The 15,701-nt window shown below is 41.1% G+C and overlaps 1 protein-coding gene across 1 annotated transcript in view; it reads left to right on the top strand.

Annotated features, from left to right (window-relative positions):
* The window catches only part of LOC115458972 (protein TANC1-like), a gene marked incomplete at its 5' end in the record, with an annotated part of 54,720 nt that overhangs the window by 26,024 nt on the left and 12,995 nt on the right, over positions 1-15,701 (top strand). Inside the window, 3 exons of the mRNA XM_030188834.1 lie at positions 3,294-3,426; positions 6,067-6,158; positions 12,449-12,595. Of these exons, the coding sequence (XP_030044694.1) occupies positions 3,294-3,426; positions 6,067-6,158; positions 12,449-12,595 (372 nt within the window). The remainder of the gene's footprint in view (positions 1-3,293; positions 3,427-6,066; positions 6,159-12,448; positions 12,596-15,701) is intronic.

Raw genomic sequence — 15,701 nt, forward strand, 5'->3', positions numbered from 1 at the left:
GCCTTCAAAGAAATGAAGCAAATTGGTGAGGTAAGACTATGTCCATTAAACCATGTTTATCTATGTGTTCCATAATATTATTCTTTATAATAATTTCTACTATTTTTCCCGGCACTGACATCAGGCTTACCAGTCAGTAATTTCCTAGATCACCCCTGGAATCTTTTTTAAAAATCGGCATTACATTGGCCAATCTACTACTACTACTATTTAGCATTTCTATAGAGCTACAAGGCATACGCAGCGCTGCACAAACATAGAAGAAAGACAGTCCCTGCTCAAAGAGCTTACAATCTAATAGACAAAAAATAAATAAAGTAATCAAATCAATTAATGTGAACGGGAAGGAAGAGAGGAGGGTAGGTGGAGGCAAGTGGTTACAAGTGGTTATGAGTCAAAAGCAATGTTAAAGAGGTGGGCTTTCAGTCTAGATTTAAAGGTGGCCAAGGATGGGGCAAGACGTAGGGGCTCAGGAAGTTTATTCCAGGCGTAGGGTGCAGCGAGACAGAAGGCGCGAAGTCTGGAGTTGGCAGTAGTGGAGAAGGGAACAGATAAGAAGGATTTATCCATGGAGTGGAGTGCACGGGAAGGGGTGTAGGGAAGGACGAGTGTGGAGAGATACTGGGGAGCAGCAGAGTGAGTATATTTATAGGTTAGTAGAAGAAGTTTGAACAGGATGCGAAAACGGATAGGGAGCCAGTGAAGGGTCTTGAGGAGAGGGATAGTATGAGTAAAGCGACCCTGGCGGAAGATGAGACGGGCAGCAGAGTTTTGAACCGACTGGAGAGGGGAGAGGTGACTAAGTGGGAGGCCAGCAAAAAGCAGATTGCAGTAGTCTAAACGAGAGGTGACAAGGGTGTGGATGAGGGTTTTGGTAGAGTGCTCGGAAAGAAAAGGGGCTGATTTTACGATGTTGTAAAGAAAGAAACGACAGGTCTTGGCAATCTGCTGGATATGAGCAGAGAAGGAGAGAGAAGAGTCAAAGATGACCCCAAGGTTTCGTGCTGAGGAGACAGGGAGAATGAGAGAGCCATCAACAGAAATAGAAAATGGGGGGAGCGGGGAGGTGGGTTTGGGGGGGAAAATGAGAAGCTCGGTTTTGGTCATATTTAATTTCAGGTGGCGTTGAGACATCCAGACAGCAATGTCAGACAAGCACGCTGAAACTTTGGTTTGGATGCAAGGTGAGATATCAGGGGTAGAAAGGTAGATTTGGGAGTCATCAGCATAGAGATGGTAGGAAAGCCATGGGATGAGATTAATGAACCAAGGGAAGAGTGTAGATAGAAAGAGGAGGGTAATCTCCAGGTACTATGGACAATTTTAACGACAGGTTACAGATCACGAACAGCAGATCAGCAATTTCATTTTTGACTTCTTTCAGTACCCTAGAATGCATGCTATCTGGTCCAGGTGATTACTCTTTAATTTGTCAGTTTGGCTCAGTATGTCTTCCAGGTTCACCGAGATTTCTTTCAAGGAACACTAAAGCAAGTTCCTGTTTTAATTCTAAATGAATGATAAAAATTTTGGCTTAGCTTTTGTCACCTTCTTTTCTTTCTAGCTGAGAGGGACCTGGTGGCATGAGTTTTCATTTGTACTACACCAGGAATTTTTTTCCCCCTGCATACTCAGTTGTGTCAGGGAACATATAATCTGGCTTTGTTTGCAACCTTACAATAAGGTACCCTAACTCTGTCCATCTAAGTATCACCGCCATGCAATGACCACAACTCCCCTCCCCCTTCCAGGAAGCTGTGAACACTGTCTTCAAGCAACCTCTGCCCTGGCCAGATTGAGGAGCAGAAATTCAGACTTGTGAATTGAACCAGAGATCTTGGTAGTTCACAGCACTTGGGGCCCTGTTTACTAAGCCACGCTATAGGCGTGCTAGCATTTTTAGCGTGCGCTAAATGCTAGAGACATCCATAGGAATATATGGGTGTCCTAGCGTTTAGTGCGCAATAAAAACGCTAGCGCACCTTAGTAAAAGGGCCTTTACTATCTGAGACACTATTCTGCCACCAATAAAATTTAAAAAAAAAGAAGGATCACCATAACACTTATTCCTCCCAGCATAAAAATTATTCTTTATTTCATGCTGTGTGCATGCAGAGAAACAAATATCCAAGCCTTTTGAGCCCTGAGACTATCTCTGAAGAAGAAACAATGCTGCTACCATCTTGAGTCAGCACTGATAAACCAGCAGTTGTCACTGAAGGCATCGCACATCTAACTTGCATGACAGAAGATGTCTCATTTGGTCAGCTAACACCAGTGAGCTCTGATCTAACCGGTCAGAGACTATTCCGGTATCTTGACCCTCACACACAGCACAGATGACAAGCTAAAACTTGGTTTTCTTCTTTCCCGCACACTTTTAGTCTATGCTCTGCTGGATCCTCCATCGCAATCCCACTGTCAGTGTACCTCAGGGTTCTGTTTTGGGAACCTCTTGTCTCTGCACACTTTTGTAAAATTACTCCCCCCCCCCCCCCCCCCCCCTCCAAAAAAACAAAAATGTTGTAGTATTTTTTTCTTATTGGCTATGCAGTAGTAACAACCTTGAATATCCTGATAAAAATTTGGCTTTAATGTTTTTAGAAGAGATTGTTACACTTCTATTTTGTTGGATATTGCATACATCTCAACAGTGTTCGGGAAGGCACAGTGGCAATAGTCTGGCCTGGTACACAGATGAACAGGCAGGATTTGGCACGCCTCTGAAGGGGATCTATGTTTGGGATCATTCTGAAAGGCAGTTATCCTCTAAGGAAATATGTCCATTATGTAAGTACTTGTACTACAATTTCATTTCTGGACTAATTCCACATCCATTTTACAGTGCAGAGTTTTAGTTGCCTTACAGATCCCAAAGGAAACTAGATGCTTGCAGACTGAAATACCTTTTATTGCACTAAGTACAGTATTATCTGGGCATTGTGAATTACATAAGCTGTCAAAAGCCAAATGTGTGCCTTCTTGAATGGATTTCATCTGAAGAGGGGCCATGTGTGGCCTCAAATGCTAATACGCATCATCTGTGAACAATATCTTCGTTCTTCATACACAAGCAGCTTGGCAGTTCTGCAGTGTCACAAGGCCAGAGTGCTTTGCTATAGAGAATTCATGATGGTTAGGTTATGGAATTACATAGGTTCACAAAAGGTTGTTCAGGATGTCCTACAGTTTGAATTCCCACCCCCAAAATTAAAATGGAGTACATGATCACAACATAAAAAGTAAGTAGCAACCCTTCAGTATTAAACACTTTTCTTATTATTTTTATGTAGGTGCAGTATTTAGTAGAGAAAGGCGCAATGGTTGAGCATGTCGACTACAGTGGTATGCGTCCTTTGGACAGAGCAATTGGATGTCGGAATACGTCAGTTGTGGTGACGCTTCTAAGAAAAGGAGCCAAATTAGGTACAGTAAATTTCAGTGATTGCCTTTAAAGCCAAAGGTTTGTTGTATCTGAATAAGGAAATCAAACAGCTTGTCTGAATGATCTTACCTTATAGTCAGCATTTATTCATTATATTGGATGTTGCAGTATATTCAATGAAAGCAAAAGCATGCATTATGCTTAATAGATTTCAATATAGTTGTTGTTATAGGCCTCATAAAGCATGTTTTAGCCTAGTTTCCTTGTTAAACCTTTGAATCATTCATCTACTTTAATTCAGAGTTGTGCCACACATATTTTGTTTACTCAAAATCAATAAATAGTGATCATTCACAGCACACTAGTCTATTCAGGGAATCCTTGTGAACAGTTTTTAATTATTCTTCATCTTTTACTGTTTTTATCCATAAACGGAAGGAAAAAGAGCCTCAGTTATTGCTGAAACCAAAACAACATTCATAGGAACTGCATGGTTAAATGTTCTCTTTCTTCCATACATATTTGGTACAGTCCCTGCTCATTTTTGTTTCCCTTTTTGTGAACTACCTGTAGGACTGTCATTGTTAGGAGATGCCTCGCTGTCTACTCATATAAAGGCATAGCTTTTTTCCTCTTACTGGTTATGCTTCTCACTATGCATTCTAGCATATCTCTGGCTCTGGCTACCCCCTCATCACTCCATTTTTACTACCTTGAGATCATCAAATATCAAAGTTGCCCACTAAAGCAGTATTAACCTCTTCACAAAGCAAGCAGTGGGAATTCACTGGCTGGGTATAATGCCTGAACTAATGCAAATTTTCTTTACTTCAAACATTTTACGATGCATACAAACCCCTGGACACTCTTGAGACCCTTTGTAAACTCACAGGTAATAAAGAAATTTTGCATCTCCACAAATCACGCAATGGGCATTTGGCACTATCCAACCGCAAGGCTGGAACTTGATGAAATAACGTTCTCCTTTTTTATTTTTTTTTTTACATTTACATGTATTTATTGACATTTTCAGAATTATACAAAAATAAGGAAATATTTCAATAACAAATACAAAGGAAAAGTGCCTTATATTTAATCAAGTTAAAGAAACCAAAATACATATATTCACTAAAGCAAAATAAGTCCCCAGTTTGGGAAGAGAGGCAAAGTTAAAGAAAACAAGTAGCAAAAACAGAGGGATCATCCTTCAATACAGCCTGTACATTGAAAATGTTCCCGTCAGCCAGACTCAGAGTAGACTCAATATATATATCTCTGTATAAATGATTTCAGTAGAGAAGGTTCAAAAAAGATTTAGGGCCTGATATTCAAAGTGATTTAAGTGGGCAGGAGAGGCTCCTGCCCGCTTAAATCATGCTGACTGAGCTGGCCTCCAGGGTTCAATGATGCTGAATATCGGTGCTAACTGGCCATTTTGAATCCAAGCAGAAGCAGGGCATTCTGGGATGGAATCAAGGAGGAGCCGGGAGTTATACAGGTGTTCACAATATTCAGTGCCGGGACCACATAGCAAAGCAGGCAGATAGGACCTTGCAAAAAGGCAGTCATAGTAACATAGTAGATGACGGCAGAAAAAGACCTGCACAGTCCATCCAGTCTGCCCAAGAAGATAAATTCATATGTGCTACTTTTTTATTTGTACTGTCCTCTTCAGGGCACAGACCGTATAAGTCTGGCCAGCCCTATCCCCGCCTCCCACCACCAGCTCTGGCACAGACTGTATAAGTCTGCCCAGCACTATCCTCGCCTCCCAACTACCAGTCCCGCCTCCCACCACCAGCTCTGGCACAGACCGTATAAGTCTGCCCAGCACTATCCCTGCCTCCTACCACCGGCTCTAGCACTGTGCTTACTTAGCTATGCAGGTGCAGGCCAGCACCCACATATCTTCCAGCCTGTAAGATTCTCCCCTTCCGACACCTCCCTCCAGACTACCACTAAAGTTCATGGTTGCTATTTCTAAGGAAGAGCAGCCAAGGGCAAGAGCGAGTAGGGTTTGCTCCTGCCCTGCTTAACCACTGGATCACCATGGAACTGGGGGGTCCTATGAGTCTGTGAAGGGGGGGGGGGATCAGGATGTGTGGGGAGGGAGTTCCAGACATTGGAACCTATATTGCTGGGGGTGGGGAGTGAGAGGGGATCAGATCTGGGGGAACCTGGTGACCCAACTAAATATCAGCTGAGACCCCTGTAGTTCCCCACACCAACACATGTCCAGTTAGAGCCAGGTATTCAATGCCTGTGCCTGGTCATGACCCGGCATTGAATAACCAGGGCTGACCACCGCCAGCTGAATATTATTCTGATAATCTCCTCCATCCTTCTTGACAAGGCAGTTTCAAAGATGTTTCAGAAAGGAAGTCATCCTAAGAGCCAAAGCTCTGGGGTGCAGTTGAAGAAAATCTCTCTAAATAAACTGGGTCTTAGAGAGACAGCAAGAAAAATTTATATTTTGTGACAAAGCAGTCTTAGGACTCTTTCTCAATCCATGAACAACATAAAGGAGGAAACTGCTGTCCTATTTTTACAAGTGGTTTGTGAGGCTCCTTTCTGATCAGTCGGTGTCTGACATAAAACAGCCTTAACTACCCTAAAGATTCATCTATTTCATCTACGGTAATCAAATAGTTGTTTGATAAAATAATGTTCTCCATTCACAGGAAATGCGGCGTGGGCAATGGCTACGTCTAAACCAGATATCTTGATTATTCTACTACAGAAGTTAATGGATGAAGGAAACATATTGTACAAAGTAGGTTGATTCTGCTTTTCTGGAGTTCCTGAGTTTGCTCATTTTTCAGTATTCTGTTCATTTGTATCCATGATTGTCATTTTGTACATGTTGTACCTGGGGCAACAGAAGGTTAAGTGACTTCCCTAGGGTTACACGGAGCTGCAGAGGGAATTGACCCTGGTTCCCCAGGATCTCAACCCACTACTGGCCATCAGGCAGCAGCGAGAATCAAACCCAGTTCCCCAAGTCTCCAATCTGCTACATTAACCATTAGGCCATTCCTCCCTGATTTGATGAAGCAAGTGTCTTCCCCCCACCCCAACCCCAGTGAAGTTCTAGGAGTAAGCATTCATGCCAGGAGGAGTATGACAGTGAGGAGAGCAGGGTATAAAAAGAGAGTTACAACATTTATTTGCTGGGTCCCAGAGTCTGGGACCTGTGGAGAAGCTAATCTTTCCGCCAAGCCCTAGCCTCCTTGTAATTATTTCCCTGCCCTCACCAATGAAGCTGCAATGTACTGTTTAAAAACAATCGGACTGACTCTCTAAGATACCATCCCCCATCAGCCAAAAAGTGAAGCCCACTCGCTGATGCCAATACCACTGCCACCATCAAGAGGAAAACTGAGGCAGGAGCATGCCAGCGGTCCTGCTGGTCTCTCTGCATATATTACTCAGAGGCCTGAATGTCTGCCTTTAATTTTGCTGATATCCATGTAATTAAGTGTGGATAATCCAGGTTCTGAGTGATGTCAGCAGCGCAACTGACAAGAGCACTGACACACTCTGGTCTCAGCTTTCCTGATGGCGGTGAAACAACAGTAATTGTTGGCCAGCAGGAAGGAGTATAAAAATTGTGGGGAGGGCTAAGGAGGTGCTACATACTCATTATGGATATCCTGAAAATCCAACTGGATGGCGGGACAGGTTTGGGAAACCACGGATTTGTGGCATTTTTGAAGGGGATTCTAAAGAAGGCACAGGTTTGGAAAGTGTTTTTGTGTGATCTTTGTGTTGTACAAAAAAGCGTAAAGCCATATAAATAAACTGAGTGATATTGTCCTAGCAGTCTCCCTGTTGAATGACATGCATGCCTGCTGGTGAAGCAGGCATGTTTGTACCTGGAAAGAGATGATAGGAACAGTATCCTGTTTCCAACAGTGGCTAATCCAGGTCACAAGTACCTGACAGAAACCCAATTAGTAGCAATTTTCCATGCTACCAATCCCTGGGCAAGCAGTGGCTTCCCCATGTCTGTCTCAGTAGCAGATTATGGACTTTTCCTCCAGGAACTTGTCCAAACTTTTTTTTTTAATTAATTATTTATTGAAAACCCACAAAATACAAAGCAAGTAACAGTGCTTACAAGAAACGATATGGTACAAGAAGAGGACTAATCCCAAAACACCCACCCATCCAAGCACTCAAACAAAAACCCCTAGGACATACCATGGTGTTCCTTCACAGTGTTCCTTGGAAAAACGTTAAAGTAATCCCACAAGCCACCCTTCCACCACCCAACCCTCTCTGTGCTCCATTTCATAAATTTAGCAAAAAAACCATGTGCTTTTATGAAGAAGTCCGTCCCAAATCAGAGACCACACTTGTTGAAATGTCCTCCAGGCCCTCGGGGACCCCCTCCCCCTCCTGACATCCAAGCATTCTTATCGCATCAACTGAAAAAGTTAATTACGCCATTGTGTCAGAGAAGGCGGAAGTAACTGTCTCCAGTTCCAAAAAATACACTTTCATGCCAGTAGGAAGCATTTATGTAAAAGAGCACTGGCATGTATATTAGTACTCATCTGGATAAAGTTAGAAAAAAGTAACACATTAGCTCACCATAGAATATGTTTACCCAAAGCAACTGACGAGTATGACACAACTCTCCTCCAGAACAGCTGGATCCGAGCACAGGACCAAAACAGATGGGTCAAATGAGCAGGACTTACCCACACGGGGGGGGGGGGGGGGGGGGGAACCCACCTTTTCACTGCTGCTTTTAGCTCCTAGCCACAATTGCCCTCCCCTTGTCCCTTCCTCCCTTCTCACCCATTACTTCCCTCACCTGTAACTGTCTTGTTTGTCTGTATTACTTAGATTGTAAGCTCTTTTGAGCAGGGACTCTCTCTTTGTATCAGGTGTTCAGCGCTGCATGTGTCTGGTAGCGCTATACAAATGCTAATAATAATAATAAAACAGTTGAGTTTGATATCTGTGCATGATGGGCCCACTGTAGCGAAATAAACATACACATCAGAAGTTTATACTGCTGTTCCAGGAGAAGAGATGAACAAACCACCTTCTTGATGTTTTTTATCAGAAGATGCAACCTGTCCCCAGTGACCTGTTTTGTGTCCGCAAGCTCTCCTTTCCAGTCAGTGGCGAGCAATTCAAAGTCCCACAGAGGGGTCTAGAGTATGCAAGCTGACTTGATAAAAAGAAAGACTGCTGCATCCTCAGTCAAAGGAGGCCAAAGTACCCACATAATGGGAAACCTGCATATAAGGGTACCAGTCACTGGCATGTACAAGACCCTCCTCTCGTAAATCTGCAAAGGATTTCATACATCCCTCCAGGTTAACCAGGTCCTTCACAAACTGAAAGCCTGTGGACCACCATCTGTGCAAGTAAGATTTACAAGAATCAGGATCCAAGTCCCTATTGCCTGCCAAATGCAATAACAGTTGATGGCAACAACTGAGCTCACTTGCAAATCCAGTTCCACGCTTGTCACATAGATTTCAATATTGGATGGTGTTGAGATGAAAGGAGCTGATAAAGGTCTCTGAATTGTAAATAGTATAACAAATGCACTGGAGCCACAAGCTGAGACTCCAAAGCACATGTCTTTAATCCAGTCTACCAGGTGACACATCAAACAGGCTACATGTACTTGTGAAGATACAGACAGGCCAGACCACCATGACCCAGAGGTCTGGACAGTTGTGACAATGTGCTCCGTGGTTTCTTATTATTACAAGAAATTTACGCAATACAGTCTGAAATTTTGCACTGTCTCTGTTAGTCAAGAACATTGGAAAAGTCTGTAAGACATAAAGCCACTTTGGGGAAAACACCCCCTTAGCAATCTCTTTTCCAAGCAAAATAGCTCTAACCTCTTTAGACTTCCCTCATATGGAAGGAGTTCCATCCCCTTTATCATTTTGGTCACTCTTCTATGAACCTTTTCTAACTCCGCTATATCTTTTTTGAGATATGGCGATCAGAATTGAATGCCAAAGACAAAAAACTGTGAGCAGTTCCACCAATCAAGATATGGCGACCAGAATTGAATGCAATACTCAAGGTGAGGTCGCACCATGGATCGATACAGAGGCATTATAATATTCTTGGTCATATTTTGCATCTGTTTATAGTGGAGTCTGTGGTTATGTGGTCCTCTCTGATAATCACCTAGTCCCAGAGAAGGCTACAATAGGTGGTAATTCTTTCTCTGATCCTTCTACTTACCATAAAAAATATACCAATAGGGTTTCTGCCTCCTTACACCCACCCCAAGATACAGTGGACCAGCCACCCCCAAGATATGGGGTGACAGAAAAGACAGAGACTATGTTCCTTTGGAAGGGAAAGTCTTTATTCCTCACCAATTTAGGTAATAATAAAGCAATAAGGCAATAACAAATAACAATTTGTTATGAGAGGGAGTGAGAGAGACAAAGAATTACTCACTGTCGATCATCTCAGCCTCTTGTCTAAATACAATACAACAGTGCCTTATATACAGTGGATTGGGCATCATTTCCCTCCCAAATCATACAGCCTTGCAACTTCAGCTAATTTCTGTCTTACTTTATTGTTTACATAAAATGGAAAACACTATCTGAATGTTATGGAATACAGAACACAATATATAAATGTTTATGGAACACAGCATCTTATAACAAGTCCAAGGTTTCTTTCACAGGAGATTGTAGTGCTATTTTGCTACAGCCAGGTCTTATCATTGTTTTGTCTAGTAACCTCAACACATCTTCGCTTTCAAACTGTGTACATTCTTAGTGTCCTTGTGGTGTAGAGTTAGCAGCACCAGCTCTGTCAGAGAGGGGAAGAATGCTCCTTGCTGGATCAGCATGACCTCGAATTTCCAGCTCTCAGCAGAAAGTAAAGATGCAGCTTTCAGGCATTTTAGAGCCTTTACCTTATGCAGTTCATGGGTCATAACTGACCTGTCAGTGAGTCAGAAAAGTGCAAATCAATTCACATCCCTTTCCTAATAATTCCTAGCATCCTGTTTGCTTTTTTGGCCACCACCTCACACTGGGCAGAAGATTTCAGCATATTGTCTACAATGACACCTAGATGTTTTTCTTGAGTACTGACTCATAAGGTAGACCCTAGCATCAGGTAACTATGATTCGGATTATTTTTCCCAATGTACTTCACTTTGCATTTGTCCACATTAAATTTCATCCGCCATTTGGATGCCCAGTCTTCCAGTTTCCTAAGAGCGTCCTGTAATTTTTCACAATCTGCATGTGTTTTGACTACTTTGAATAGTTTCTTGTCATCTGCAAATTTAATCACCTCACTTGTTCCATCTTCCAGATCATTTATAAATATGTTAGCACCAGTCCCATTACAGAGACCTGTGATACTCCACTGTTCACCCTCCTCCATTGAGAAAAATAGCCATTTAACCCTACTCTCTGTTTTCTGTCCAGTAACCAATTCCTAATTCACAGAAGGACATAGCAAAGGCTTTGACATGTACCTGTGAAGCCTGTAGACTTAACTACATCAAGATTTAATATTGACATTAAAACATTTTTGTAATAAATGAATAAATAAATTAGGGGCCCTTTTACTAAGCTGCATTAGATGCTAACGTGTACCTAATACAGCTTAAAATGGCATACCACATGATACACTCAGGCGTCCTTGGGTAACTGCCAAATTAGGGTATTCTAATCCAGACAGTAAAAAAAAATGTTTTTTAGGGGGTGGCAAGTGGGTGTTCCTGTGCTAACCAACGCAGCGACATTACCGCACACTAATTAGCGCAGGATTACTGCATAAGACCTTACTGCCTACAAAATGGATGGCAGTAAGTGTTCACCCAGTACTTTTTTTTTCTCTAATGGCCGCGCACTCATGGAAACATTAGCGCATGACCATTAGTACAACATACATCTACAGTAAAAATGGCCTTAGTGCGTGTGCGCTAAGGCCACTTTTTGCTGCAGCTTAGTAAAAGGACCCCTTAATTGGTATTCTACAGTCATTTGGTAGTGAGAGAGCAGGTTCTCTAGAATTTAGAATACTGACTGGGAATTCAGAAACCTGTGTTCAAATCTACTTTTTGCTACTGTAAAAATCACTTTATTGAGATATTGGATAAATTGTACTCTCATTGCCTCAGCTACCCACTAAGAGGCCCTTTTACTAAGCCGCTTAAGTGTCTACGCGTGCCCAATGTGCGCCAAAATGGAATTACCGCCTGGTTACTGCGTGGCTCTTGCAGTAATTTCATTTTTGGCACACGTCCGATACGCACTGCTGAAAAATAATTTTTATTTTCAGACGCGCATATCGGACACGCACCAAGTGGCATTTGACACAGGTAGGTCATTACTGCCTGGGTACCACGTGAGACTTTACCGCTAGGTCAATGGCTGGTCGCAGCCCCAAAATGGATGTGTGGCAATTTTGATTTTGTCGCACTTCCATTTTTGGCAAAATTTTTAAAAAGACCTCTTTTTTTTTTTTTTTTTTTTTACAGGTATGCTGAAAAATGGATCAACGCGCGCCCAAAAGCCATATCTACACTACCGCAGGCAATTTTTCAGCACACCTTAGTAAAAGGACCCCTTAGCTTGTAAACTCTCTGGAGAAGGGGCTCATTAATAATTTAAAGATGCTATGGATTTGGGCACCCTCTAAATACTAAAATAATGTATTTAGGTATTTGAACCCTAAAATTGAAGACTGAAACAAACAATCTTTAAATATTTTTCTTTTTTTTAATTGGGAAAGTCTCCAACATTAAACCAAACATGAACTTTAGGGAAGAAGCTCTAAAGCCGTTGCTGTTTTTTTTTTTTTTTTTAATTCTTTATTTATATTTTCCAAATATTTGCATTACAAGAAAATCTTGCTTAAGAAAAGCAGACCAAATTAAACTTAGGAATATAGCATCCATAATGAACATTATAACAAATTTAAATGTCTTCTTTAAATCACAATAAACAAAAATAAAAAAGGGGGAGGGGGTGTGTATTAAGAATAAAAGGGAAATTTAACAATTACAATTTATTAAAGCCGTTGCTGTTTTGCTCTCTTTAGAAAGGGAAGATGAAAGAAGCAGCACAGAGGTATCAGCACGCCTTGAGGAGGTTTCCACGGGAAGGATTTGGAGAAGAAATGAAGGCATTCAATGAACTAAGAGTTTCACTTTATTTAAATCTGTCACGTTGTCGCAGGAAAACAAATGTAAGTGGCATGTGAGGTGTGTTTTAACTGTCCTGCTTCATGACAAACCTCTAGAAAGAAAAGTAATGTCTTAACAACACTTATGCTTGATTTTATACAGTTATTGTTGGCTGTGTAGCTTACAAAAGCTCCACGTATCACTAGAGCATACCAAAAGGAGAGACTTTATTTTTTTTTTTGAAGCAAATTAAAAACGAGCTAACTACGTACATGTAGAAGAGAAAATAGCTTCTAATAAGTTCTTTTTCATTGTCCTTGTGTTACATTCCTAGTGACCTTGTTTCTAAGTTTATTAAGGGCTTATATCCCACCCATCAAAGTAATGTCTAGGCAGCTTACAATTAAAAGCAATCAAGGGGGGAGTGAGAAATAGAGCTACAGACTGTGAGGAAAGGTGGGAATGAAATACAGTGTTCAATGGGATAGGTGAGTGGGAGACACAAATGGGGGAGGGGATTGTATAGTTCAGATCAGTATCCGGTACTCTCGTACAAGCAACTTGAACATCATTGGTCATAGGCATCTGTAAATAAGGAATTAAGGTCGGTTTTGAATTTCTGTAAGGAGGATGAGAGATGAAGGTGGGTTGGCAGTTTGTTCTGGAACTCCGGCCCTTGGACTGAAAAAATAGAGTGTCGTCTGGTATCACGTCTAATTTTACAGAAGGTGGGTACTACAAGTTGGTTTTGTTGGTTGGACCTAAGCGTACATAAGGGGCAGTAAGGTGCCAGAAGACGAGATTATGCGTTCTCTACCTGTGTTGTATCTCCTAATAATAGAGAGAAAGGAACTCTTCATTAATGCTTTACAGTATTCTTGGGGGATCACTTTCAAAGCACTTAGACTTGCAAAGTTCAATAGTAACCTATGGAACTTTGTATGTCTAAGTGCTTTGCGGGAACAGAGGAAGGCTTGCCAAACCTCAGGATTCATGAGATTAAAAATGTATTGCTATGATACGTATAAAACAATACACAATAACATAAAATCATTACTCAAGTCTTGAGTACTAATTTTATGTTATTGTGTACTGTTTTATACACATCATAGCAATAAATTTTTAATCTCATTGATCCTGAGATTTGCCTAGCCTTCTTCCGTTTCCACTCATTTCTGCACTACTATTGTTCTCGTCAGACTTTTCTGTTCGGTTACCTTTTGATTTCTATATCTGCAAGAAGTATTTCAGTTTTTTTTTTTTCTGTTTTTTTTTTTAACTAGCCAACCTTTTGACTAGGTGTAAAATATTGTGGTTGCCATCATATAACATGCAGGATAGCAGTGTGCATTTCATTTGCACTCTCAGTGTCCTGCTGCTTGTTCCTCTCAGCTCTCTGCAGATGGTATGTTAAACAATGGACTATGTGCAAATTTCACCACCATGACCTGGTTAGCAAAGTTGAGAAGGACTACTCTGATCTTCAGCATGTGACTGAGAATCTAAAATGTCTTTTGAAGACTAATATTAGGATTTGGATTGTATGTCAATACATAAAATGGAAAATGTATTCATCAAGCAACAAAGACTACTTAATGGTACTAACAATGCACCCGTTTGCAATAGTGATATTAAAACGCTGGTTTGGGTAATAGTTTTGGTTTGCAAAGGCGCAGAGTGAAACTTGAAATAATCATTTTTTGTATTTCATGTCTGTCTAAAATCCATATAGCCATGCTTGGGGTAAAATAAGCTGCAGAGTCACATACAACCTTCCTTTAGTCATGCTGTGGCATACTGGATCAATTAGAGCTGATGCAAGCCCTTTGTAGTCAGACTAATGTTGAGTGTATTACAGTAATCCAACCTTTGATGTTATTATAGCATGAACAACTTTGACGACTTGCCTTTGCTATGTATTGAGAGAGTCAGTGTAGTTATCACAGATGATAGATGCAGCACCTGAAGGTTGCTTGAATTTGGGGATAAGTTTAAGTGTAACTACCTACCTATATCCTAAGGTTCCTGACCTATGATTAAAGGGAAAGTTCATAGCTTCCAAAACGGATTTTGATGTTATTTAATACCCACTTATGTTAGGGACCCATAGAAGCTCAGTTTTACTTGGGTTCAGGCAAAGTTTTTTTTTTTTTTTTTTTGTTTAGCTCATTCTTGAATTGCTAGGTTATCAATAGAAATCAAACAAAATAAAATATGGAAAAGAAAATAAGATGATACCTTTTTTATTGGACATAACTTAATACATTTCTTGATTAGCTTTCGAAGGTTGCCCTTCTTCGTCAGATCGGAAAAAAGCAAATGTGGTAGCAGATAGTATATATGAGTGAGACATCCAAGCATTACTTTGACAGTCTGGCAGGGTGGGAGGGAGGGGGTGGGTAGGAGTTATGCATGGGGACATCAAAGCATTTCATTGATATTCTAACAGGATGGGTGTGGATAGGTGAGAGGAGGGTGATAAACAGAGAAATACAACCTTATGGTTTATAATGGGCTCTGTTTATCACCTTCCTCTCACCTATCCACACCCATCCTGTTAGAATATCAATGAAATGCTTTGATGTCCCCATGCATACCTCCTACCCACCCCCTCCCTCCTACCCTGCCAGACTGTCAAAGTAATGCTTGGATGTCTCACTCATATATACTATCTGCTACCACATTTGCTTTTTTCCGATCTGATGAAGAAGGGCAACCTTCGAAAGCTAATCAAGAAATGTATTAAGTTATGTCCAATAAAAAGGTATCATCTTATTTTCTTTTCCATGTTTTATTTTGTTTGATTTCTATTGATAACCTTTAAGAGTGGACTAACACGGCTACCACACCTCTCTACTTAAATTGCTAGTAAACAGTCATTTTATTCAGGAGAATCTTCTATCTTGCTTTCTGTGAAGATCTAATAGGGTTACAAAGTCCATCTGTTCCATAACCGAGTCTGCATCCAGATTGGCACAGATCTAGCCAGCGTCTCTCTTGTAGCCAGTCATTGAGCTGAACTCAGACTGTTCTATAAGTTTAGCTAGAAATGGGATGTTAAATATTGGCCAGTAATTTTGAGCTTGTCCTAATCAAAGTTGTTCTTCCTTAGCAGAGGACTCGCTATTGCCCTTTTTAATGCTGTTGATAGTTGTCTTAGCCTACCAA

This window comes from Microcaecilia unicolor, unplaced genomic scaffold (assembly GCF_901765095.1).
Source record: "Microcaecilia unicolor unplaced genomic scaffold, aMicUni1.1, whole genome shotgun sequence".
NCBI lineage: Eukaryota > Metazoa > Chordata > Amphibia > Gymnophiona > Siphonopidae > Microcaecilia > Microcaecilia unicolor.